The sequence below is a fragment of the Dromiciops gliroides genome, chromosome 3 (assembly GCF_019393635.1).
Source record: "Dromiciops gliroides isolate mDroGli1 chromosome 3, mDroGli1.pri, whole genome shotgun sequence".
In the NCBI taxonomy this organism is placed as follows: Eukaryota; Metazoa; Chordata; class Mammalia; order Microbiotheria; family Microbiotheriidae; genus Dromiciops; species Dromiciops gliroides.
Genome location: NC_057863.1, coordinates 398,963,019 through 398,989,167, shown reverse-complemented (window position 1 = coordinate 398,989,167; position 26,149 = coordinate 398,963,019). Strand labels below are relative to the sequence as shown.

The following is a 26,149-nucleotide window of genomic DNA, read 5'->3' as shown; positions in this document are numbered from 1 at the left end:
TTATGCCCCAAACTGGACAACTCTCTGTAACCCCATATCCTGTACTTTCCTTCTGCTTACCACCATTACTGTGGTGTACTCACCCCAACGCCATCTTTATCACTTCGATCCCTTTTGTTCAGTCGTTTCAGTCGCGTCTGACTCTTTGTGACCCCATTTGGGGTTTTCTAGGCAGAGATACTGGAGGGGTTTGCCATTTCCTTCTCCAGCTCATTTTACAGATGAGGAAACGAGGCAAACAGGGTGAAGTGACTTCCCCAGGGTCTCACAGCTAGTAAGTGTCTGAGGATGAATTTGAGTTTAGGAAGATCTTCCTGACCACAGGCCCAGCCTGCTATCCTCTGCACCACCTATCTCCCCCTTCAATTCCTACCTGTGCCTTAAATCACAACTCAAATGCTACCTGTTCCATAAAGCTTTTCTTTCTCTCTCTTTCTCCTGATACCTTCCTTCCTAGACCTCACCTAGCACCTTGATTGCTACCTCTCTAATGTATTTTTTTTTTTGGTGGGGCAATGGGGGTTAAGTGACTTGCCCAGGGTCACACAGCTAGTAAGTGTCGAGTGTCTGAGGCTGGATTTGAACTCAGGTCCTCCTGAATCCAGGGCCAGTGCTTTATCCACTGTGCCACCTAGCCGCCCCCCTCTCTAATGTATTTATGTATTATTACATATTTTTTTTCTGTCTTTACATTTTATTCCCCTATTAGACCATAAACTGTTTGATGACAGGGACTAGGTCTCCTAAGTCTCTGTCTCTCCCAGGGCCTAGCATAGTGTTAAATGCTCAAAACACAGTAGGTGCTTAATGAACATTATTTGTTTGTTACCTAGAACATTGACTCTGTTATTTGCCAAGGATTGCCTTCTATTTGTTAAAGAGATGAAATCACCATCACTAGTGCTTCCCTGTTCCTTTCTCTTATCTTCCTGTTCCTCCCACTTCCGTTTCTTCCTTTTAATTGAGTGATCTCTAATGCCGCCTGTTTAAGGCTTGTGTGCAGAAGCTGGGGTCTTTAGGAAAAGTGCTGTGGAAGAATAATCTGTAATAGATCAGTCAGGAAATAAAGTAGCCTCGGCAGCCTGCCATTCCTCTCACGCCTTCTCTCTGTGTTTTGCTTATAGTACGAAGGTCGGAAATATTGTGAACATGACTTCCAAATGCTGTTTGCTCCCTGCTGTGGGACATGTGGTAAGGCCAGCCTGGAGCCAGATCTTCCATTTCTTTACTCTGAAGGCTTTATTTTATTATGAAGTAGGAAGAGGGTGGGATAGGGAGGGTAAGGGGCTGCTTTTAGAGGAGAATGAGGGCTAGCATTTGAGCAGGTGTCATTTGAGGGATGTAGGGCAAGGGCACTTGAAGAATCACCCTCTACTGTTTGTTATAGTATCCGACATTCAGCCATGGTAAAATTACTCATTTACCCCTTTAAAAAAAGTAGACACTCCTCCTTCTTTTTCTGAGTCTGCTAGCAACATTTGATTGTTCAGTTATGACTGACTCTTTGTGACCCTGTGGACCATAGCCTGCCCATACCGTCCACCAGGTTTTCTTGGCAAAGACACCAAAGTGCTTAACCATTTCCTTCTCCAGTGGATTAAAGCAAACAGAAGTTAAGTGACTTGCCCAGGGTCACACAGCTAGTAAATATTTGAGGCTGAATTTGAACTCATGTCTTCTTGACTCCAGGCCCAGTGCTCTATCCACTGAACTGCCTAGCCACCTCCAGTAGCAATAGAAACCCTTTACTTAAATTTACTTAAATTCATTATCAACTGAGAACAAATCTCTGAGGAAATGTAAGGTAGTCATCTGCAGTTCAGAAAGAAGCCAAGAGGGGAAGGGTGGGGCTATAATGATCCTGACTGAGGAGGTAGCAGAGCCCCAGAGTCAAACTTCACAATAAACTTCAAACTTCAGAGGGTCAGCTCTGAGAGATGAAAACATAACCTAGAGATGGCATACCCATACCCTGAACACAGTTATTTTCTTGGCACTTGCTTTAGAAAGTAGATTTATTTTCCCTATTGGAGGTTATTTTTCATCTTCTGGAGCTTATTTTTCATCTTCTGGTATTGTAACTTGGAACAAACTGGGCAAAACAATAAAAAAAAATATAGCAAGAGTGAAGTTGTTTCTTCCCTAGCAGGCAGGGAATGAATGCATCTCTTTCCCTACTCAAATCTGACTGTTTATTTTCTAGGCGAATTCATTATTGGCCGTGTCATCAAAGCAATGAACAACAATTGGCACCCAGAATGCTTCCGTTGTGAATTGTGTGATGTGGTTCTTGCTGATCTGGGCTTTGTGAAGAATGCCGGAAGGTGAGGAGGAGGCGAGGCTTCTTGGGGCAACGGGAGAAGGGTGGGGATTGGGAAGGAAGCTAGGGGGTGACAAAGCAGGATTTGGAGAGGGGATATGAGCTAGAGTAAGATGCTGCTGACATGTAAGGCACCAGGGCACAGTGGAAAGAATGCTGAACTAGGGTTTAGGGAGACCTGGATTTTAATCCCAGCTCTGCTCCTCTTGAGCTGGGTAATCTCCAGTAAAATCTCTACCTCTTTGGGCCTCTGTTTCTCCTTCTTCAAATGGGAATAATATCTGCCTAACCCAACTATCTCCCGGGGATGTTGCCATGATTGTACAAGAGAATTGGTGTCAAAGTTGTTTAAATAGCTCACATTTACATAGCACTTTAAGTCTGCAAAGTGCTTTCCATACATTATGGCATTTGATTTTCACAACCACCTGTAAAGTAGGTGCTGTTATCACCCTCATTTTACAGAAGAAGAAACTAAGGCTGAGAAAGTTAATTTACTTGTCCAGGGTGACATAGCCAGTAGGTATCTGAGACACTCTATCTACTGTGCTGTGCATTCTATCTAGCTGCCTGAAAATTAGAAAGAGCTGTACGAATTCTAGTCAATCAGTAAACATTTATTAAATGGCTTCTGTGTGTCAGGCACTGGGCTAAGCACTGGGGATACAAAAAGAGGCAAAAGACAGTCCCTGCCCTCAAGGAGCTCACAGTCTAATGAGGGAGACAACATGCAAACAAATATATACAAAGCAAGCTATGTACAGGATAAATAGGAAATAATCAACAGAGTGAAGGCATAGGTTTGAGAGGGCTAGAGAAAGGCTTCCTGAAAAAAGATGGGATTTTAGTTGGGACTTAAAAGGAAACCAGGGAAGTCAGTAAGTAGTTGGCGCAGAGGAGAAAAAGCATTCCAGGCATGGGAGCAGCCAGAGAAAATGCCTGGATTAAAGATGGTGGGTCTTGTTTGTGGAATACCCAGGAGGCCAGTGTCACTGGTTCAAAGAGTACATGGAGTGGAGTCGAGTATTATTAGTGTGATGGGAAGGAAAAGCAGATGAGAGCAGTGGCTTGGCCTTAGGAAAATGCCACACTTTGGATTGGGAAACCGTGGTGGCTCGAACTATTAAGAAGAAAACTGAGATGAGAAGGCCACTGGTTGAAGGCATAGAAGGGCAAAGGAGATTTCCTGGTAGCTAGTAAAGGGAAGAGAGAAATTGTATTGCAAGAGCATGAAACAGCTTCACACTTTAAAAACTAGGCAGATTTATAATCAGCATATACAGGTGGAGAGAAACGAAGATCACTGTACAGACGGAAGGCAAGGGGGGATAGTGGTGAACTTGACAGGTAGGACAGACTGTGGAGGGTGCACAGACCCCCTTGGGTTCATTTGGGGATCACCGAGGGCTGGAAGGTGGCATGATGAAGAGGGTTGCTTGGTTTTGTTGATAGAACCCATGGATTTCATGTCCTTGAAGTCAAACGGAAGTGAGTATGCATCTTATTTAAGATGATCCATGCCATGGTTTTGCTCCCCTGCTCATGTCTCCAGCAAGATGGTCAGGCCAGCTGCAGGCCCTCGGACATGAGGTACAGGACACATGTTGAGAAAGTGTAAAGAGATTGTCAGAACAAGGGGTTTTTTTTGTATGTTTGTTTTTGTTTTTGTTTTTGTGGGGCAATGAGGGTTAAGTGACTTAGCCAGGTTCACAGAACAAGTTTTAAAAAGAAGAATTTTTAGGAGCTTTAAAAAAAATTTAGATTAGGAAATCTCTGGAGCAAAGTTCAAAGTTGACTCCTGTTGGTTTAGGCTGCACATGTAAGATGTTATTTGGAGACCAGCTTGACTTTGTCTCTCCAGTCCAGTTGTAATCAGCCAAATAGAGTCCACATCACTGTTAACTGAACTAAGCTGGTGATGTCTATAGCCAAGGACCTGACAATGTGAACACTATAGTGTTTCTTCCCTCTCTCCCCACTGCCCTCTCCTCCCCCATCCTCATTCCCCCAAACATCAAAGGAGACGTTTAAAGAAATTCTCTCTTTCACTCAAGCAATTTTCAGATCATTTTCTTGGACTCTTTGGGGAGTAGCCTCCCCCACTCTTGCCTTACCATAATAGGAGGTCAGTAGCTTAGTGGTCAGCATTGAGCTAAGAGAAAGACTTTCATTGTTCTCTAATTTTCATGTCCCTCCCCCCTCTATCTAGGCTGAGATCATTAGGGTATCTAGTAACAGTAAGTGAGCATAGCTGAAAATCTTTCTGCTGAGCAGGGAGGAGTCTTGGTTTGATCACATGTTAGTCCTTGCTTTTCAGAAATGTAAGAACTTGTTAGAAACTGAGCAACAGGTGAAGCATCGGTTCAGGTGTCTCCGTGGGTTATTAGTGGTCCACCCATATTTGAGTCTGTTTGCTCAGTAAGTGGCTGGTTGCCCGAGTCTATGTGGAAGAAGCTGGATTCTTCTACTTTGATGGTGGGAGATGTGCTGTCCAACGGAAGGCACAGGCAGCAGGTCTGCTGCTGAGATACACGTACCCAGCACAGAGAGGCCACAGCTTCTGTCTGGGTATCTCTTTCACAGTTCAGACTTAGCGCTTAGGGAACTCTCATTTGTCTTTCCCTCGAAACTCGGGGGCAGGGTCATTGCCCTTTTGCCACAGAGCAAATTACATAAAGCATCCCGAAACTTCTCAGCCACAAAAAAATACATGACGGGGTCCAGGGCACCATTGAGGCTGGTGAGGCAGGATGTGATGCGGTTACTGAGGGCCAGGAGCCTCTGGGCCTCACAGGAGGCCCGGGTGCCGTCGTACCGGAGTACGTAGATGTATCGGTTGACATGGTAGGGCACGAAGCACACCAGGAAGATCATGAGCACCATGATGATCATCTTGATGGCTTTGTCCTTGAGGTGTTTCTCTACCCGGTGGCCGCTGCGTAAACTCCGAATGATCAGCAAGTAGCAGGTGACGGTGGTGATGAAGGGGAAGGTAAAGGCCACAGCCAAGGACACGAGAGCGTTCCTGGAGGCTTTCTCCCGGTAGAGCTGCAGGCAGACGGTCGTGTTGTTCACCTCCACTGTCTGCGCACTGACCAGCAGCGGGGCCATGGCCACGGCCACCACCGCCCAGAGGAAGGCGCAGGTTAGGTGGGCGTAGAGAGGCCTGCGCAGTTTGATGGACTTGATGGGGTGCACGATGGCGAGGAAGCGGTCAACGCTGATGCATGTGAGGAAGTAGATGCTGGCGTACATGTTGAGGTAGAAGAGGAACCCGGTAAGACGGCATGGGATTTCCCCAAATGGCCAGTGGTTTCCAGAAAAATGATAAACAAGTCGGGTGGGAAGCACCAGCACAAAGGACAAATCGGCCACAGCAAGATGCATCAGAAAAACGTTGGCTGGAGTGCCCGATTTTTGGTCCCGGATAAAGAGCCAGAGGGCAAGAGTATTGCCAACAAAGGCCAGGATGAAATCCAGAAGATAGAAGGAGGCAAAAAGAACATTTTCCAAGGGTGTTTCTTTGCCACATTGCTCAAAAGCATCCAGGGAAGCGTTGAATTGATTTGAGGGATCCACCACCAGACTTTTCATTCTTCAGTTCAAGTTGTTAGCCCAAAGAAAGATCCTGAAAAGAATCAGAGGATCAGATGACAAAGGAGCCGACAAAGCCAGATGTCCTCTTTGTCTGGCACAAGTGAGGGTCTAAATTTAGGATGAAAAGGTTTGTGGGTCCCAGAGTTTGGCCTTTTAGACAACCATGATGAAATTCAGGAAATCCCCAGAAGTCAAAAGATACATTAAAAAAGAAATCAAATGAATTAAAAATTCGAGGTCAGCTCTTGAGATTTATGGAGTGGTTCCTAGAGAGGGCAAACCTCCTTCCATGGGCTTAGTGCAATGCTGAGTATCTTTGGGGCTGCCTCTGTTAGTTCTGGAACATTAATTAGATAAACAATTCCACTGCTGCAATTACCTCTTTAATGAGGCTTATTGATGCCCAGACAAATTTGTTTGGGTGTCACAAGAGTCTTTTGTTACTGAAATTCTCATGCACAATGCTGCATTTAGGACCTCTGCTTTAGACTGAATTGGGGTGGTGTAGCATGTGTGGAAAGAAAGGGCAGTGTTTGGCTCACAGCCTTACAAATGGCCAACCACTTAATCATGGTGAGCCTGGGCTCAGGAGTCAAGAATGCTGAGTTCATATATTTTACTATACAGCCTATATACCCCCTGGGAAGATGAAAAGAGGAAGGGAAGAAAGAAAGGAAGAAAGAAAGAAAGAAAGTCTTCATCAAACATAGTCTAAGCTCTTTTTTCTTCTTCCTTTTTATTCATTTAGGTCAAAGGATCTACTTAAGACAAATTTTCCCAGTTTCTATGTTTTTCTGACTACATACCAGATTTTACTCGTTCTCCACAGAGCTCATTGTCAACAAAAGTTCCTTTGGAACTACTGGAAGAAATCTGGGTGGTGTTATTTGGGAATTTAATATCTGTTATAGTTAACTAGGTAGCTAGATTGTCCAGTAGATAGAGCACTGGACCTAGAGTCAGGAAGGCCTGAATTCAAATTTGTCCTCAGGTATTTAGTAGTTGTGTGACCTTGGTCAAGTCACTTAACCCTATTTGCCTTAATCCACAGGAGAAGGAAATGGCAAACCACTCCAGTAGCTTTGCCAGTAGAACCCCATGGACAGCATTGGTACGCTATGGTCCTTGGGGTTATGAACAATTGGACACTACTAAACAACAACAAATAGCTAACCAGGATGTTTATGCTAATAATATTAGGTAAGCCTGGCATTACTATTAGCAAATTGATTCTTTAGGCTCTTCCCTGGTATTGAGGCTAGAGTATTGCAGTAGAAGTAAGAAAAGACTTGGGCAAGAATTCTACCTCCTACACTTACCAGCTGTGTGACTTTGGACAAGTCATGTAATCTCCCTCAACTTTAGTTTCCTCATGTGTAAAATGGGCATCATAAAGCCCTGTAGTATTTACTTCATGGGGTCATTGTGAGGATAGAATGAGATAATATATTAAAGACTTTGGAAAAACTTAAAGTGACATATAAATAGCAGGAATACTATTGGGGTTTTTTGCCAACTAAAAACCGTTTTCATACACTATTTTCTCAGTTTATTAGAAGAATGGTGATAATTCTCCCCTAACGGCTACTAATCAGGATATAAAAATGCTTTCCCAACTGATAACAATATTTTTATTATTTCCAGTAAGCAGTTTAATGATGATAAAGCCTTGTCCTTGTCCTTATTTAGAAGGCAGGTTAGTAGCCTGCCATTGCTAGAGAAATGAGCAGGTGACAGGCAGTCAGTCCTTCCAGCCTCCCAGAGCAAACAGAATCTCCCAGGCAGTCACTGGCAGAGATGCAGAAGAGCTCTTTATCCAGGCATGTTTCTTGCAACCACCACCTATGACCACTTTCTGCACCATTACTTCATCCATTTACAAGAATTACACCCATAGTTTCCTTCATTGTCATCCTTTGCTTGGCATGCCTCAGCTACCTCTCCCAACATTAGAATGGGGGGGGGGCGCGAAGGAACTAGACAATGTGACTTTCTAAGCCATCTTGGATTCAAAGGTTCAGATTTGGATGGTCAGAATTGGGACAATCATGGCAAAAAGAAAACAGGTCCTAACTGGGGAGTTTTTCCCCCCCAAGGGCTATATCTTTTTTCATGGATTCCCTTGATATTGCATGACAACTCTTCTAGAGCTGCATAATGTATGTGCAGATTCAAAACACCATTATATGTCTCTAGAAACTTGTTGAAGTTGGCCTTCATTTAAAGCCACAGTAACAAATCAATTAGTGAGAATTTATTAAATGCTTAATATCTGCCAGGCTCTGTGATATATGTGTATATATGTATGTGTGTGTACATGTATATGTATACAATGTATATAGGTATATATGTATATGTGTATTTCTTTTAGAGGTTGGGCTCATGAGAGCCTTTTAAATTCTGATATTCTGAAAGAAATCCTCTCAAAATAGTGTTTTTTTTTATCATAGGACAAAAAGGTCCAGTGTGGTAGTGTTGGGAGGTGATGGTGGGACCTTAAAGTTTAAGGAACATGATCAATAGCATCATTGTCATTGCTAGCATGTAAGCCTACTTGTAGTAGGAAATATATATACACATATATTCACATATAAATGTGCATTTGTATGTGTGTTATACACATAGACACACACAAGCTCATCCCTACCCTCTGGGCACTCACAGAGTTCTGTGTTTTGTCCTAGAGGTAGAACTGAGCTTCCTGAGCAGGGGGGTGACATGGTCAGACATACTTTAGAAATGTCAATTTAACATCTCTGTGGAAGATGGATTGGAGAGAGGAGAAATTATAGGCAGAAAGATTAATTAGGAAACTATTATAAGCAATGAGATAAGAGGAGATGAGGGCCTGAATTAGATGGACTGAGGGGGGTTGAATGTAAGAGTGTTTTGATAAAGTTTACAACTGATTGAATGTGAAAGATAAATGAAAGTAAAGTATTAAGGAGGGACAGGTAAGTGGTCCATGGATAGAGCACTGAGCTGGGAGTCAGAAACATTCATTTTCTTGAGTTCGATTTGGCCTCAGACACTTACTAGCTGTGTGACCCTGGGCAAGTCATTTAACCTTGTTTGTCTGTTTCCTCATCTGTAAAATGAGCTGGAGGAGAAAATAGCAAACCACTCCAATAACTCTGCCAAGAAAACCCTAAATGGGGTCAGGAAGAGTTGGATAGGTCTGAACAACAGAGAGTGTTAAGGATTGCAAAGCTAGGTGACTGAAAGAATGGTGGTGCCTGTAAGTTTAGGTAGAAAGGTAATGATTTTTGCACATGTTGAATCTGGAGAATGACTATGAAATATCCAGGTAGAGATGACCAATTGGCATTTGGAGAAACTGGGGAAGGCTGGATATGTAGGTATCTACATAGAGATGATAGTTGAATCTGTGGGAGCTAATAAGATGACTAAGATAGAGTGCAGAGGGAGAATAGGAGAGGGTTCAGGGTGCCATCAATGATCATGCAATACATACGAGTCAGAATATTTGTTCAAATCCCCCAGTGCCTCTGCACAATTTTAGGATTATAAATCTAAAGCTGTAAAGACCCTTAGGTCATCAAGTCCAACCCCCTCATTTTACAGATAACAATAACAACATAGAATTTATATAGTTAGTGTCTACTAAGTGCTTTACAAAAATTATTTCATTTGATGCTCACAACAACCCAGGAAGGTAGGTGCTTTTATTATCCCCATTTTATTTAGCATTTATTTTTTTATTTATTCATCTATCTATATATTTATTTGCAGGGGAATGAGGGTTAAGTGACTTGCCCAGGGTCACACAGCTAGTCAGTGTCAAGTGTCTGAGGCCAAATTTGAACTCAGGTCCTCCTGAATCCAGAGCCAGCGCTCTATCCAGCGCCACCTAGCTGCCCCTATTATCCCCATTTTAAAGATGAAAGAACTGAGTCTTGGAGAGGTTAAGTGACTTGCTCAGGGTCATACAGTAAGCACCAGAGGCCAAAACTGAACCCAAATCTTCCTGACTCAATTTATATATAGTGCTTAATCACCAAAACTATGGCAGTAGAGCTTGCAGAATCCTGTAATGTTAGTTGCATGTGTGTCCGAAGTATGAATTGTACAGAATTGGGGTGGAAGGTGGGCAGGAATGGGGTGGCCTTAAAGAGCTGTGCCCTCCTTTCAAGAAGTCATAACATTTCAGAGTTGTTACCAGGTATAATAATCTATTTGTATTTCTTAAGTCCTGAGTTAAAATTCTCAACTTCTTCTGGTATCTCCCCAAATACCACCCTCCACTCCTTCCCAACTTCACTTACAGAAGGAGAAAAGAGCTAGTGGTGGCATTAACACTCTTACTTAGTGCCAGAATGTTAAATACAATGAAATCTGTCAAAAACCTTCTTTCTTCTGTGCGATTTCCCACTGCTTCTCCCACATCTCCTGTCTCTCTGATGGCTGCTGTCAAAGCAGCAGGTGACAGGCAGTATGATAGAAATCATTCCTTTGAGTACAGGGATTCATTTGTGGAGGAGGGGTGAAGCACTTCCAAGGGAGAGCTTCAATCTGATTCTGAGAGAAGGAGGCAGCATGAAATAGTGGAGAGAACCCTCACCCTGAGAGTCAGAAGACCTAGAATTCTGGCTCTACTACCTAGTTTAGGCAAGTCACTTAACCTCAGTTTCATTATCTGTAAAATTAGAGGGCTGGCCTCTTGATCTCAAAGATCTCTTTCAATTCTGACATTCTGGAAAATTCTCTCAAAATAATTTTTCTTATAGGATGAAAAAGGTCCAGCATGATAGTGTTGGGAGGTGAAGGTGAGAACCTAAAATTTAGGGAACTTTGTCATCATCAATAGCATTTATAAAATACCTTCTATGTGCCAGCCATTGTGTTAAGTACCTTACAAAAAACTTCTTTGATCTTTACAACAACCCTGGGAGGTAGCCACTGTTACTCTTATTTTACAGATAAGGAAACTGAGGCAAGCAGAAATTAAGTAATTTGCTCAAGGTCACACAACTAGTATTTATTTATCTATTCATTCATTTTGCAAGAATGAAATTTGTCCATTATTCTGTCTTGCCTGAAGAGGTGTTTGCTACTATCCGTATAGTGTTGCTGTAAATTAGATAGTAATATAATATCTCCAGGAAGATTCCAGTTAATTCCAGTGAACTTCCTCCAAGAGTCTTCCAAATTACTGAGATGGTAGTTGTGATATAGAAGGAAACACCAAAGAGAGTATAACCAAGTTATAGTCTTTCCTATACATTGTCTCAGAGGTCATTCTGAGAGCCCTAATGGTGTAGGGGAAGAAGTCCAGGGCTACAAGTCAGAAATGACTTGGACCTTGGCTTGGCCACTCACTATTTGTGGGATCTAGGACAAATCTCTAGAGGCTTAGGTTAAAATGAAAATAGGAATACCTGCCACGGCTACTTCATGAGATTGTTTGGAGGATCAAGTGAGATTATGGGAGAGATCCTCGAGCAGGGGTCCTTAACCTTTTTGGTGTCATGGACTCCCAGTGAAGCCTTATTTTATTGTTGTTTTTTTTTGTTTTGTTTTGGTGGGGCAATGAGGGTTAAGTGACTTGCCCAGGGTCACATAGCTAGTAAATGTCAAGTGTCTGAGGCTGTATTTGAACTCAGGTCCTCCTGAATCCAGGGCCGGTGCTTTATCCACTGCACCACCTAGCTGCCCCCAGCCTTATTTTATATATATAAAATTTATATATATATATATATAATTTATATATATGTTATATATAAATTATATATACAATTTATATATAACACACATATATATATAATTTATATATAACACACATATATACATAATACATAGGTTTACACAGGAAGCCAATCATATTGGGATAGTTATCAAGATATTTTTTCCAAGTTTATAAATGTCAGGTTAAGAACCCTTGCCTTAGACGAATACTTTATATTTGTGGAGAACCACAGAATCCAAGTAAGAAGGGACCACAGGAGTCATCGAATCATACCTGAAAAGAAATTGTATCTACAACGTCTTTAACAGTGGGTGACAGCTTCAGCCTCAACACCTCTCATAAGGGGGGTGCGGGGCTTGCTATCTTCGAGAGCAGTGCATTTCATTTTGAGATAGCTTTGATTGTTAGGAAAGCTATCCTTGGGTGTGGATGAAATCTCCCTCTTCCACCATCCTTGCAGGGCTCTTAGCTCTGCCATCTGGAACTAAACAGAATGAACTAGCATCTCTTCCACCAGACAGCTCTTCAAATACTTGAATACAGCAGTCATAGTCCCTCCACCCCCAGCCCCAATTTTCATACAGGACACACTTTTCCAATTTCCTGATCATTCCAGTCACCTCCCTGATGCTTTCTAGCTTGTCATCTTCCTTCTTAAAGGGTGATACCTAAAAGCCAATACGATATTCCTGATATGATAGAGTACTCTAAGGCAGAATATAGCAGGACCATCATCTTCTTAATTATGAACATTATATGACTTTTCTATTACAGAATAAGATCATATCAGCCTTCTTCCATGTCATGCTGTTAACACATATTGAACTTAAACTAAAACCCTCAGAGATTTTTCATATGTGCTATTGTCTAACAATACCTCACAATCCTGTCCTTGTGAAGTTGATTTTTCGAACCCAAGTTAAGAGCTTTACATTTATCCTGATTCAATTTCATCATACATATCAGATTCAGTCCATTAGTCTAGCCTACAGAGACCTTTTTGAATCTGTCATCCAATGTGTTAGCTACCCCCTTCCCACATTTATGTTTTCATCTAAGCCATTGATTAAAAAAAATGTTGACTAGCACAGGGCCAGGGACAGATTCCCTGAGGAACTCTCAGTCCTGGAGACCTCCCTACAACCTGTGGACCCATTCATTAATGACAACTCTTTGGGTCTGGTCATCTGATCAGTCTAGAATTCACCTAACTATATGATCTATCGTCTATCATCATTCCTGTTTTCAGAAAACATTCCAATACTATTTGTATCTTCATATTCTTTGCAGCATGGAACACAGCCCAGTACTCTGAACACTTGTCCCTATAGCCAAAAAAAAAAAGATTACACTTAAAATTTATGGTCTGACAATTTTCAGTTTCCATTAGTCAAAGAGAGCAAAGGTTCACTTTGAAGGTCTGCCATATGCTTCATTAATTCAGCATGAATATTCCTAGAAGGAACAGTCCTTGGTCCCATCAATAATCGCTCATGTTCATGTGGACAGCTGGCTTTCCATTAAAAACACATTACTGTAGTTTATGGTAATGTTTAGAAATATAATTCTGAGTAGAACTGTGATTATGAGGATACAAAAGGACAGTTAGCATAAAAGAATGTTTGGTTTAACACCCTTTTATTGAGCACCTACTGTGTGCAAGCCCCCATGCTAAGTGCTGGTGGGATGGAGGTGTCCCTGCCTTTGGGGGACTTGCATACTCATAGGGAGATGAGATAGGAACAAAGATGACTATTAATACCAATTAGAAAGTGATCAGTGCAAAGGAGAGACATGGGAGATAGGAGGAGGGAGTGGAGAGCCTGAAACATTTTTATAGACATCTCTTATTTTTACAAAACTCAAAACGTATCTAATGGCAAGGAGTAACTGGCATGTTGAGCAAAGCACCATATGCCCTCAAGGTTGTTCTTTTGATTTTTATTATTTTCTGCCCAATTCCTGACCCTTCTAGCTTGGTGGTCATTTTCCTGAATCTTGAGAAAGTTATAAAGTCAGCAGGGAATGAATCAAGATAAAGGAGAAGAAGCTATTAAGAGAAGAGAGAATATGGGGCTCCAGTACCACATACAAGCATGGGGACATGGAGGAAGGAAGCTGAGAGGCCTGAGAGACAGCCTGGCCACCTACTGACTGCTTGGATGAATCAGAGAGCACACAGAATTATTTTAATAGAGGATACATGGGATCATCTTTTTGTATTTGTGTATTGATAACAAGACCTGCCCTCCCCCCCAGCTTCCTATCCCACCAGTAACATGGGGTGGTGGCCAGTGATCTCAGGCTAGGGACATTCCCAAGCATGTATTGGCTCTTGTAGCACAGCTGTAATGACAGAAATAACAAAAACAACAGCTGATATATAAACAATGCTTTACATAGCACTTAGCACAGTGCCTGGTGCATAGTAGGCACTTAAATGCTTACTGAGTGAGCTTTAACAATATGTCCAAGGCAAAAAAGAGATTGTCCTATAAATTTTCAAAAGAAAGAGGTTAGATGGGGCAGCTAGGTGACTCTGGAGTCAGGAGGACCTGAGTTCAAATCTAGCCTCAGACATTTAACACTTACTAGCTGTGTGACCCTAGGCAAGTCACTTAACTCCAATTGCCACACACACACACACACACACACACACACACACACACACACACACACAAAAGAGGTAGATAGACAACTGCCTTTCTAGCCATTAAGAGTCAATCTGTCTAGGGGTTGAACAACAGGCTATATCAACAAGTGATTGACAATGTCTTTAAGAACCTCAAGAATCTATATATCTGTGAGATGCTAAGAACTAATTAGAAAGCATCACCTGCTCCTTCCCAGTGAAAGTGAAATTCATTCCACAAGTTATAGCCAGCTAGTATTTTAGCTGATAGGCTGGGAGCTTGAGGCAACAGCTGTCAAAATTCCACATTGAGTCAACATGATGTATCCCCTGCGACCCAGGGGACCTCAGTTTTACTCTTGGCCATGCTTCAGACTAGCTAATTTCTTCATCTGCAAAATGAGATTGGGGGCAGCTAGATGGCATAGTGGATAGAGTACCGGCCCTGGATTCAGGAGTACCTGAGTTCAAATCCAGCCTCAGACACTTAACACTTACTAGCTGTGTGACCCTGGGCAAGTCACTTAACCCCAATTGCCCCGCAAAAAAAAACAAAATTGAGATTGGATTAAGCAATCTCTATGGTTTGTAGAGGACCTTAAAATTAGAAAAAAATTTATGGAGGTCATCTAGTCCAAGCTTCTGCCTAGTCTAGTGCCAACCTCCTACCCCACCCCCAGCATCCCCAATAGGTGGTCATCCGCAGTGTGTTCGAATACTTTCAGTGAACTTACTACCTTGCTTCCTGTTCCAAGGATCTACATCAAAATCCAAACCGCCTAAAACAGCATTCCCTTACCTTCCCCAAAAAGGAACTGGCTGAGATAAGGCTTCCTCACAGATCAGTTCTCTTTGGGCTGAGTTCTAGACAAGAGTGACTCAGAAAGATGCCACTGGAAAGACTAAACCTCGCACTTCCTTCTCTGAATGACTCACTCCTGAATTTTGACTTTGTGCTTTAAAGAAGCAAAATAAACATAGTAGGGAAGGAGGATTAGCTTCCAAACTCACCCCCACACCACTTACTGCACTCCTACTACTTCCTTCCTACTAGTCACTCAAAAATCAAGCTTTTTAGTAAGCTGGGAAAACAGAAAAAGAGGGCTGGGAACATCCCGAGTCTCTGCTTTTTTTTTTTTTAAGTGAGGCAATTGGGGTTAAGTGACTTGCCCAGGGTCACACAGCTAGTAAGTGTTAAGTGTCTGAGGCTGGATTTGAAGTCAGGTACTCCTGACTCCAGGGCCAGTGCTCTATCCACTGTGCCACCTACCTGCCCCCCTGAGTCTCTGCTTTTAAACCATCGTGTTAACCTGAAGTGATCCAGCTGCTGACTCCATTAGTTCTCTGATGAGGAAGTAGCTTGTGATCCTTACTACTATCTGGCTGTACTCTGAGACATTGCCCAGCTTTCTGATTCCCCCTTGGAGGACCTCACATTCTGGGTATGAGCCTCCCTCTCTAATCATTTTATATCTACTACCAAGACAAAAGCCCCTGGGTGTGAATGTATGAAGGTTAAATGAGTAGGACTTCTGCATTTCTTATTGTGGCCTTGCCTATCTCTGGGTCTATTTATAACATTTATGTTTGCAGTAAAAACCCATAGGTCATAACAGAGGTGAACAGAGGCATGGGTAATCCAAGAGCCTGGACTGAGAGGAAAGTGATTGATCGTTGGAATAGATGATGATGTTTTATCCGCAAGTACATCTTTTTAGCAGTACCTTAGTGTAGGCTACTCCTTTGGCCCATCCTGATATGGCAGAGAAAAAGGGGGAGAGGGAAGGAGGGAGGAAGGAAGAGGAGAAGGAGGAGGAGGAGGAAAAGAGAGAGAGAAAGTGCTGTGTGATAGAGGGAAAATAGCTCAAGGCACTTGTAGCTGATCAGTGGGACAAATGTAAACTTATATGTATGTAAGGCAGGTACCTTACCTGGTATGATTTTACAGGTGCCAAGAAAACCCTTCTGCCCCAAATATCTGCCTCCCCTACCTCTTATTAGTCAGCCAGGGTACTTGAAATTCATCCGTACTGATTTTTTTCTTTGACTTGATATGTTACTGGCTCTAGGCATAAAATTCAGTTCCTGACCACATTTAACTCCTTCCTTCCACCTCCCCACCCACCCAGATTAGTTATTCATTAAGCCATTTAAGACTTAGTGTGACTTACTTTAATGATGTGGCTTTCTTGAAGACAGGTGAACAGAACACAGAACCTATGGGAATTTCGATGGGAAGAGAAGTAGGGAGGAATCATTTTGGAACAGACTGCCTTTAGGAGGGTAGATGTTGGTGAAATTCCTGCCCTCTTGCCCTATCCCCCCATGGGGGGTCAGGGTGGGTGGAGTGGGGGCAGCTCCAAAAAAAAAGATGTGAAAAGGTACTAGGAATAAAACTACAGCTTCAATTTTTTTTTTTTGGCAGGGCAATGAGGGTTAAGTGACTTGCCCAGGGTCACACAGCTAGTAAGTGTCAAGTGTCAGAGGTCAGATTCGAACTCAAGTCCTCCTGAATCTAGGGCCAGTGTTTTATTCACTGTGCCACCTAACTGCCCCTCTCTACGGCTTCAGTTTTGCCCAAAGACAGACCTTAACTTGTGCGGTGCAGGACAATGTTCTATATAGAGTATCAGTAGCTTTGAGGAAATAAAAATTCTGTCCTGTCACAGACAACTTGCCTCTCCTCTGCACGTTGCTTATACTCAGTCATAGAGTCATACAATGTTGCCGTTCCAAGGAACTTTAGACATTATTTGCATAGAAGAGAAAGGCTCCGGATGCGCAATCAGAAGGTCAATTCAGAGGAAGGCCCTGCTACTCATTACAGGTGTCTTAGACTGAGTATTCTCCAAGGTCCTATTCTACCATCTTCCTTTTTTTTTTTTTTTGCCAGGTGAGGGAACTGAGTACTATTTATTTTGCCTAAGGTCACATAGTGAGTTGGTAGATGCCAAAAGACATTCTTTATGTTAGGGAAGAAATGTTTATGTTAGGGTCCCTTGAAGGACCCCAGAGTCAGAACAGGGGAGTGCCAGGAGCACACATATTTTGGAGGCAGCCATGCATGTGACAAAAGTACCACCTGAAAGGGAAATTGCAAAAATGAGCCGACTGAATAGGGAATAATTGCCCAGAGGCCTTGCTGCTCACTCTAGGCTGTGCCTTAAAGCAACATTATAATCCAATGTCATCATTTCCCATCTCAGCCCTGCCTCCAAATTTATTAGTTACTAATTGTTCTGCTTTGAAATCCAACATAAAAGCTTTCAGATGTTTCCTATCTCTAGAGTTGAGTGGGTTTTTAAAATTGGTATTAGAAATGCCCATGAGACACCGTCTATTCTGTATGTACTCTTTAATTTATAGTTTTATAAAATTACCTGGGACAATGAAAAGTTGTCACTTAACTAAAGGTCACATGGCCTATATGTGTCAAAGTGGTATTTGAAATAAGGTCTTCCTGAAACTGAGGCCAGCTCTCTATCCACATTATACTACACTGCCCTAAGAGCAAATTGTTTAATAGATTATATATTATTTAATGCTCGCATCAATGTTTATTATTATTATTCTTACTACTACTACTACTATTAGTTAGCATTTAGGAGCTGTGTGGCACTCACACAGTGTTTTAAGGTTTGTGAAGTACTGTTAAACATATCATCTCATTTGCTATTATTATCTCAGGTGCAATTATTATCCTTATTTTACAGAAGTGGAAACTGAGGCAGGCAGAGGCTAAGTGACTTGCTTGGAGTCCCACTGCTAGTATGTTTCTGAGGCAAGATTTGAACTCAGGTCTCCCGGTCTAGAGCTATATCTACTGTGCCACAATTGGGTAATGAGGGTATTATAAGATAGTCCTTGTCCTCAAGATGCTTATAATCTAGGTGGCAATAAGACATGCTTCTCTCCCTTTTTTTCCAGAGGTGGCAGAAAGACTACAGTTCTGTAACAATAGAAATGTCAGATTTTTTTTTAGATGTAACATTGGTTAGTTTTGCCATTATTTCTTTTTTTCCTCTTCATTTTTATTCTTTGTTATTAGAGCTGGATCTTTGGGAGAAGCAGGAAAGGATATATTTGGAGTATAGGTGATATAAAACAAAATGCATTAATAACATGTTTTTATAAAACTAAAAAAGGGGTGACATGTTTCAAAGATCCATGATCCAGTGTGGGTACTCCCCTCCATTTATGCTTTTGTAGTGAACCATTTTGAGTTGTTAATAGCTGAAGGAAGGAATGAAGGGATTCAGGGAAGGAGGCAGGGAGGAAGGAAGGAAGGAAGGAAGGAAGGAAGGAAGGAAGGAAGGAAGGAAGGAAGGAAGGAAGGAAAGAAAGAAAGAAAGAAAGAAAGAAAGAAAGAAAGAAAGAAAGAAAGAAAGAAAGAAAGAAAGAAAGAAAGAAAGAAAGAAAGAAAAGAAGGAAAGAAAGATCTACCTGGTAGTCAGCATTCTGACAATGAGTCTTTCTGGACCTAGGCTAATCTTTGGGTGGTAGACATAGCATCCCATGCTCAAAGCAGGTCTAACACCTGTCAGAGTGGGCATTTCACTGACTGTGGCCTGCAAGAACATAGGATCACCTTTCCACCATGCTAAGATATCAGTAGAACTTCTGTAGAAGGATGGGGTATGGTGGTGATGGTGGATAAGATGTGAAAAAATAACAGTATAAAACAGAGCATGGTCAATTGTCAAATAAATGGTTAGGTTTGAATCTGGTAGATGAGATGACCAAAAGAAAGCATGAGAATTTGTTCCTATCCTGAACGCATTTATGTTAGTCCAGAAACTGGATATTATTGATTATTCCTTCTCCAAAGACTGGAAAAGCCAGGACAAGGAAAGGTTAATTTGCTCAAACCTATGCCAAGGGTTACACAACTTGTAAAAGGTCTCAAGAGGTCATCCGGTCCACTCTTCTGCCTGACTGTGGTAGAGCCAGGAAAGCAGCCAAGGAATGATTGGACCCTTGCATGTGGTAGAGTGTTCCATCCCCTTGTCCTGGCTTCCTTCCCAATTTCAAATAGCTTGGAAATCATGAATAATGAAGGAGTGAATTTCTCAGGTAGTTAATTACATCCCTAAAGGATAAGTAAACATTATGACTTTCATTTCCAGATCAGGAAACTGCTAAATTAAGAATTGGAGATCGGAATTAGAGCCGTGGTCCAGTTCTAGGGCTTGGATCACTAGTTCACACCGATCCCGAAAGGCAATGATTTTATTTGCCGAAAATATAAATAAGGTCACAGGAGAAACTGCTTGAACCTGACAGCCACCTTGTGGTTGCTGTGGCATTGCTCAGGCATAAAGAAGGGCTCTTAGGAAAGTCGTGGTTGAAGGCATATTTTCACTTTCTGAAAGCATTTGTATAAATGCAGAGCATCTGCTTGGGTGGGCTTTGCAATGAAAGAATTGGCTCTTGAGGGAGTTGTTTCCTTCCAAGGCCACCAGCAGTCATGAGAGGTTGGACTGTAACAAGGGCCTTGAAATGATACAAAATCAGGTTAACTAGGAACTCTCTAACTGAACTCAGAATTTCACACTTCAGTGATATCACTCTTGAAGTGATCACTGGGTTGGGGAAGACAAGGATGTCTGTTTGTTTGTTCCCCAAACACCTCATTTTTGCATTTTAAAGGAAGGAGATGTGTAATACTGAAGACTCTGCACAGGTTTCCACAGATGTTCCTCTAGATCTGTGGAATGCATCTAGGCTTGTTGCCAGCCCAAGGGATAAAAAAAGTCAGAGCCGGAGGTGAGGTAGCCTGTTAATTAAAAGTCTGGCCAAGAACCAGTCTTACAAGAAATAGTTAGGGTATGTCAGGCTGAGACTCAGAAAGCCAAGAGTTAAACTATACAAAGGACCTATTGGGGAAAGAAGAGATAACACTAAAGTGGAATTTCCCCACCAGTTTATATTTTGTTTTGCTTAGGAAATTGGTCTGTTATATCATCAATAGTTTATCATTCCCTTACAGCCCTGCTTGCTTTCTTTAGGCTTTGACAGTCTCATTTCTTTGCACAGGAGGTAGTGTTTTCCCTCTTTTTGTTAGTCCCCTTACCTCTCACAGTTCCCAGGGCAGAAGGAAAAGGCTCAGGAATGGGGTCCAGTATGTTTCTCTGATGCCGGCACGTCAGGGAGAGGAGAAGGGTAAAGTGGAGTCAGCCGGAGGGTCCTTAGGGAATTGCAGCAGAAGGGTCAGCTGTAGGCTCAGTGAGGGTTGGAGGAGGGAGCCCTCGTATATAAAGAAGGCAGTTAGCCCGGACTGGGTATTAGCAGCTCCTTCACGCTGCAGGGAGGGAGGGAGCAAGGGAGGGAAGAGAGGGGGCCCATTCCCTTCTATGAAAGACAGAACTGCTTGTCAAGAAGGGGAGATCCTCCTGCTCTTCTAATATTTATGAATATTCCACTGTGTTCCCCCACCTCCCCTTCGTGCCCCCAGCGCCAAATCCTTTCTGAACCCCTAGTCTTGGGTTTTCTTGAGTCTGTGATCATTGTAGGAGAGGTAGAGAGGTTGGGGGATGGGACTGGAGGGGTGAATCTGGCTGGTTTTAATAGACACAACAGGACATTTGAGAATGGGATAATTCCATAATAGTGGGAGTGGGGGGCAAGGGGGCTGGATACCATGGCAACAGGTCCGTGCTTCTAAGACCGCACTTGGCAGGCGATAGAGGGGGGTCTATGGGGCAGCAAGAGAGTTTGTGAATGGGGAGGGGGTGATAATAGTCAGTCAGTGGGAAAAGCTGAAGGGCCCTTGTGTGGCCAGATGAGAGGGGACTCTTTCAGGACAGTTGCTGTAGGGTCCTTGTGTCCTGCCTTGTATAATTAGCCTCCGTTAAGCATAGTTGAGTAAAATTGATGCCTTTATCTGGGGATGAGCACAGCTGCATACTTCCTAATAATAGGGTGCTGTCTACCCCTCACAGGCAACTTGGGATCAGTCTGGGAGTCCCCATTTTAGAGAAATAGGATGACCCATAAAGTGAGCACCGGGGTTTTCTCTGTCATAACTCTCTTTGACTGTTGACATCTTGGGAGGGTGGAGAGAGTGGGCAGTGTTTTAGATGTGGTTGGAGTGTGTGTGTGTGTGTGTGTGTGTGTGTGTGTGAGAGAGAGAGAGAGAGAGAGAATGATTTTCTAAATCACCTAGTTGTTGCTCTCTCTCTCTCTCTTTTTTCTTTCTTTTTTTTTTTTTTTGGTGAGGCAATTGGGGTTAAGTGACTTGCCCAGGGTCACACGGCTAGTAAGTGTTAAGTGTCTGAGGCCAGATCTGAACCCAGGTACTCCTGACTCCAGGGCCGGTGCCTTATCCACTGCGCCATCTAGCTGCCCCTCTCTCTTTTAAAAAAATTTTTGTGGGGTAATGAGGGTTAAGTGACTTGCCCAAGGTCACACAGCTAGTGTCAAGTTTCTGAGGCTGGATTTGAACTCAGGTCCTGCTGAATCCAAGGCCAGTGCTTTATCCACTGAGCCACCTAGCTGCCCTGTGGTTGCTCTCTTGACCAAGACTTTCTCTTCCTTTTCTTGCCACACATATAGATAATCAGTAAAATAACTAATTCCATTGCTTTTCAAGCCTACAAGAATTTTAAACTCAAACCTAGTTCAATTATTCTTTCCTTCTTTATTCTAATGGTAACACTAATTTTTTTTATTATTCCACACTTAACCAAACCCAGCCCCCCCCAACATTTCAACACAGGAAATTAAATTTTAAAGGTTTCTCCCCAAATCTGGGATAAGGACCAGGGAACAGCACTAAACACTCATTCCTAGCTTACCCCATAGCAGTATGAAAGTATAATTGTTTTCCTTTGCCCTTTCGAGTTTTTTCTATTTATATTGCTGAGGGTGTTCAGGTGTCTGAGTATGGACATGGAAATGCTAGAAATAAGTGCTCACAGACAGGAAGGTGGAAAAATTCTTTCTAAAAGAGATCAAGGAGCCAGCCACTTAGCCCCTCTTCTAGTGACCCCTGCTGGACACTTTTTGTAATTTTATAAACAACCATCAAAAAAACAACAAAAACTTAATGAGCATCTATTATGTACCTGGTAGTGTGGGAAATACAAGTGAAATGGCTCCTGTCTGCAAGAGCTTGGTGATGAAAGACATACATACATGAAACAATAAGAGAACAAATGTGATTATTGTATAATTATGTGATAATTGTTCTTATTATTGTGTGATTAAGGGCTGAACTGTGGGGTAGGGACAATAAATACATAGGAGTTTAGAAAAGGCTAGCAATCATTGAAGGTTGGCACTTTATGGAAACCAAAGGATTTGAGTTGGGCCTTGAAGGATAGTTAGGTTTGGTTTTTTTTTTTTTTTTTGGTTTTTTAGTGAGGCAATTGGGGTTAAATGACTTGCCCAAGGTCACACAGCTAGTAAGTGTTAGGTGTCTGAAGCCAGATTTGAACTCAGGTACTCCTGACTTCAGGGCCGGTGCTTTATCCACTGTGCCACCTAGCCGCCCCGATAGTTAGGTTTGGACAGGCAAAGAAAGGAGTATGGGGACTAGGCAAGTAGAGGGAATTGCTTAGGTAAAATGTTTGAAGTTGAATATGGGCATGAATTCATTATTAGGATTGTGGACATAGAGATGAGAGGAACCTCAGAGGCCATTTGATCCAACAGCTTCAATTTATAGTGGAGGAAACTAAGACCCAGGAACTTGTCCAAGGTTTTACAAGCAGTAAGTGAGGCAGTATTTCGACCCAGGTCTTCCAACTCCAGAGTCAGGGATATTTTATTATATCACACTGTTTTCCATACTAGTAGACCTTATGTATCACTTAACCCAACTGCATCATTAAATTTTTTCAGATGAGGAAACTAAGGCTTGTAGAGATTACACGATTTGCTTAAGATCACACAGGAGGTTAATGCAGAGCCAGCATCCAAACGCAAGTCTTCCAATTCTAAATTTCAGGTGCTTCTCATCATGCCAGGCTGCCTGCCACTACAAAACCCCAACCAGATATTAAATATCTTTGCAACTGCATGGTAGGAGCGTCGGATAGAGCGCTGGGCCTGGAGTCAGGAAGACTCATCTTCCAGAGTTCAAATCTGGCCTCAGACACTTCCTAGTGGTGTGATGCTGGGCAAGTCACTTAACCCTGTTTGCCTCTGTTTCCTCATCTTTAAAATGAGTTGGAGAAAGAAATTACAAACCACTCCAATATCTCTGCCAAGAAAAACCCAAATGGGGTCCACAGAGAATCAGACACAACTGAAACAACTCAATTACAATAGGTGTGTCCAGGCAAGAGTGAGACTAGCTTGAGTTGCAGCTGAAGGCCTGTGTGGACTGCATGCTGAATGTGAGTCAACAGAATGCTATAGGAACCAAAAAGGGCTCGACATTAATAAAGACATATTTACAAGGATTGGAGAGGCAGTAGAGCTCTCCACTAGTTACCACAAGTCTGAGCTCCCTGGCTTCCTTTAAATCCCAACTAAGATCCCATCTTTTTGGGAAGCTTTCCCCAACCCTTCTTCTTCTTCTTCGCAATTGAGGTTAAGTGACTTGCCCAGGGTCACACAGCTAGCACGTGTCAAGTGTCTGAGACTGGATTTAAACTCAGGTCCCCCTGAATCCAGGGCCGGTGCTTTATCCACTGTGCCAACTAGCTGCCCCACCCCAACCCTTCTTAATTCTAGTACCTGCCCTCTGTTAATGATTTTCTATTTAACCTGTATATAGTTTGTTTTGTATATATTTGTTTGCATGTTGTTTCCCCCATTAGATTGTAAGCTCCTTGATGGCAGGGATTGTCTTTTTCCTCTTTTTCATATCTCTAGTGTTTAGCTCAGTGCCTGGCACATGGTAGGTCCTTAATAAATGTTTATTGGTTGATAGATTATTGGGTGTGCTTCTAGGTGCTACTCTTTAGGAAAGGCATTAAATAAGCTAGAGAGCATCTAGTTGAAGGTAAACAAGGTGAGAGACCTTGGCTTGATGTCATGTGAGATTCATCTGAAGTAACTGAAAATATTTTGCCTGGAGGAAACTTAAAGGAGGCATGATAGCCACCTTTAAGCAGTTGAAGTCTGTTATATAAAAGGGAATAGGTTTGTCCTACTTGGCCTTCAGGAAGAAGAACTAGGGACAAGGCAAATTAGTTATAAAAAGGCCAATTTAGGTTTGAGATAAGGAATGCCTTCCCAATGAGTTATCCAGAGGGAGAACTGATGCCTTGGGGAGTAGTGGGCTCTTCCTGGCTAGAAGTATTCACAGCTAGAGGCAACCAGGTGGTGCAGTGGCTTTGGCATTCTGGTGAAGCCTATGGTCCTCTTCCAGATTAATGTTTTTTTTTTTGGCGGGTCAGTGAGGGTTAAGTGACTTGCCCAGGGTCACATAGCTAGTACCTGTCAAGTATCTGAGGCCAGATTTGAACTCAGGCTCTCCTGAATCCAGGGCCAGTGCTTTATCCACTGCACCACCTAGCTGCCCCCAGACTAATGTTTTTAAATGCAAAAAATAAGATTATATATGAGTTGTATATATAAAAAATTTGTATATCCATATAGGAATTATATAAAATGGGATATATAGGAACATAGGAATTATATAAAATTTGTATATGCTTATGGGAAATCTTTGTCTGTGTCTATATCTATAGATATACCTAGAGCAGTATGTATCTCTATAGTCCCCAGACTAAGAAGCTGTGTTTTAGATTGTTTGGGTTAGACTAGATAGCAGCTGAGGCTGCTTAAGTGGGATGGGGCCATCTTGTTATAGGCCTTGAAAAATAAATGTTGTTGAGTCATTTCAGTTCTTTCTGACTCCTTGCGACCCCACTTGGGATTTTCTTAGCAAAGATACCAGAGTGGTTTTCCATTTCCTTCTCTAGCTCATTTTACAAATGAGAAAACTGAAGCAGACAAAGTTAAGTGACTTGCCCAGGTTCATACTAATTAGTAAGTGTCTTAGGTCAGATTGGAACTCAGGTCTTCCTGTCTCCAGGTCCAGAGCTATATCCACTGTACCACCTAGATGCCCCTAACTGCTGAAAAGTAGGTAGAGGAGTTTAAACTCCTTGGGATAGGCTGTTGTCAACCATTATGGTTCTTGATAAGTAGAATGACATGATGGAGGTGATGTTTTAGGAATTTCATAACTAGTCTTACGATTTCTCATGGACACCCTTTCTGCCTGATATTACTTGTAGTGGTTGGATGCTAGGAAGTAAGTCTGTAGGAAGTGAGGAAGGTTCTGTGTATACACACACACACACACACACACACACACACACACACACACACACGCACACCAACACACTCACATCCACAATCACACACACATATACACGTTTTGTTTTTTTTTTTAGTGAGGCACTTGGGGTTAAGTGACTTGCCCAGGGTCACACAGATAGTAAGTGTTAAGTGTCTGAGTCTGGATTTGAACTCAGGTACTCCTGACTCCAGGGCCGGTGCTCTATCTGCTGCGCCACCTAGCTGCCCCACATATACACATTTGTATGGGCTCAAGGATTCCCATATCCCAGTAGAGGCCACCCCAGATTCGTATTCCTCCAGATACTTTTTAGCATCTCCACACTGCCCTGATTCACTCTTTGTGTGTGTGTGTGTGTGTGTGTGTGTGTGTGTGTGTGTGTGTGTGTACATATATATGTATATAAGATTATAGTTGGAGGCACAGTCTAACCAGGCCCAGTAGAGGAAAATGCAGGCTAAGGATATTTCTGGAAGGACCCTTTGCAAAATATTGCTCAGGGTTAAATAACCCAGAATTTAAACTACTACCACTATTTTGTCAGATGTTCACGCTGATTTTTTCTCCCACATGCAGGGGAGACAGCTGTTGTTTCACACTGAATAGTGTTAGGAACCATTTTGAGACCATCAG

General features: G+C 42.4%; 2 protein-coding genes across 7 annotated transcripts in view; one reads left to right on the top strand and one right to left on the bottom strand.

The window, feature by feature from the left end:
• The window catches only part of LIMS2 (LIM zinc finger domain containing 2), a 96,139-nt gene that overhangs the window by 51,720 nt on the left and 18,270 nt on the right, over positions 1-26,149 (top strand). For 5 of the 6 annotated variants that reach the window (XM_043992445.1, XM_043992444.1, XM_043992446.1 and 2 more), the window contains 2 exons: positions 1,125-1,191; positions 2,204-2,324. The exons of the other annotated variant lie outside the window; for it this stretch is intronic. In XM_043992445.1, coding sequence (XP_043848380.1) covers positions 1,125-1,191; positions 2,204-2,324 — 188 coding nt within the window. The remainder of the gene's footprint in view (positions 1-1,124; positions 1,192-2,203; positions 2,325-26,149) is intronic. 6 annotated transcript variants of the gene reach the window in all.
• GPR17 (G protein-coupled receptor 17) lies at positions 3,846-20,666 on the bottom strand. Its single transcript, XM_043992449.1, has 2 exons — positions 20,330-20,666; positions 3,846-5,948 (listed from the first exon to the last, which is right to left on the bottom strand). Exon 2 carries the CDS (start codon positions 5,912-5,914, stop codon positions 4,898-4,900), a length of 1,017 nt encoding a protein of 338 aa, XP_043848384.1. The 5' UTR covers positions 5,915-5,948; positions 20,330-20,666; the 3' UTR covers positions 3,846-4,897.

Coding starts and splice junctions, on each gene's coding strand:
- GPR17 (XM_043992449.1), bottom strand. CDS start 5,914: ATGAAAAGTCTGGTGGTGGATCCCTCAAATCAATTCAACGCTTCCCTG.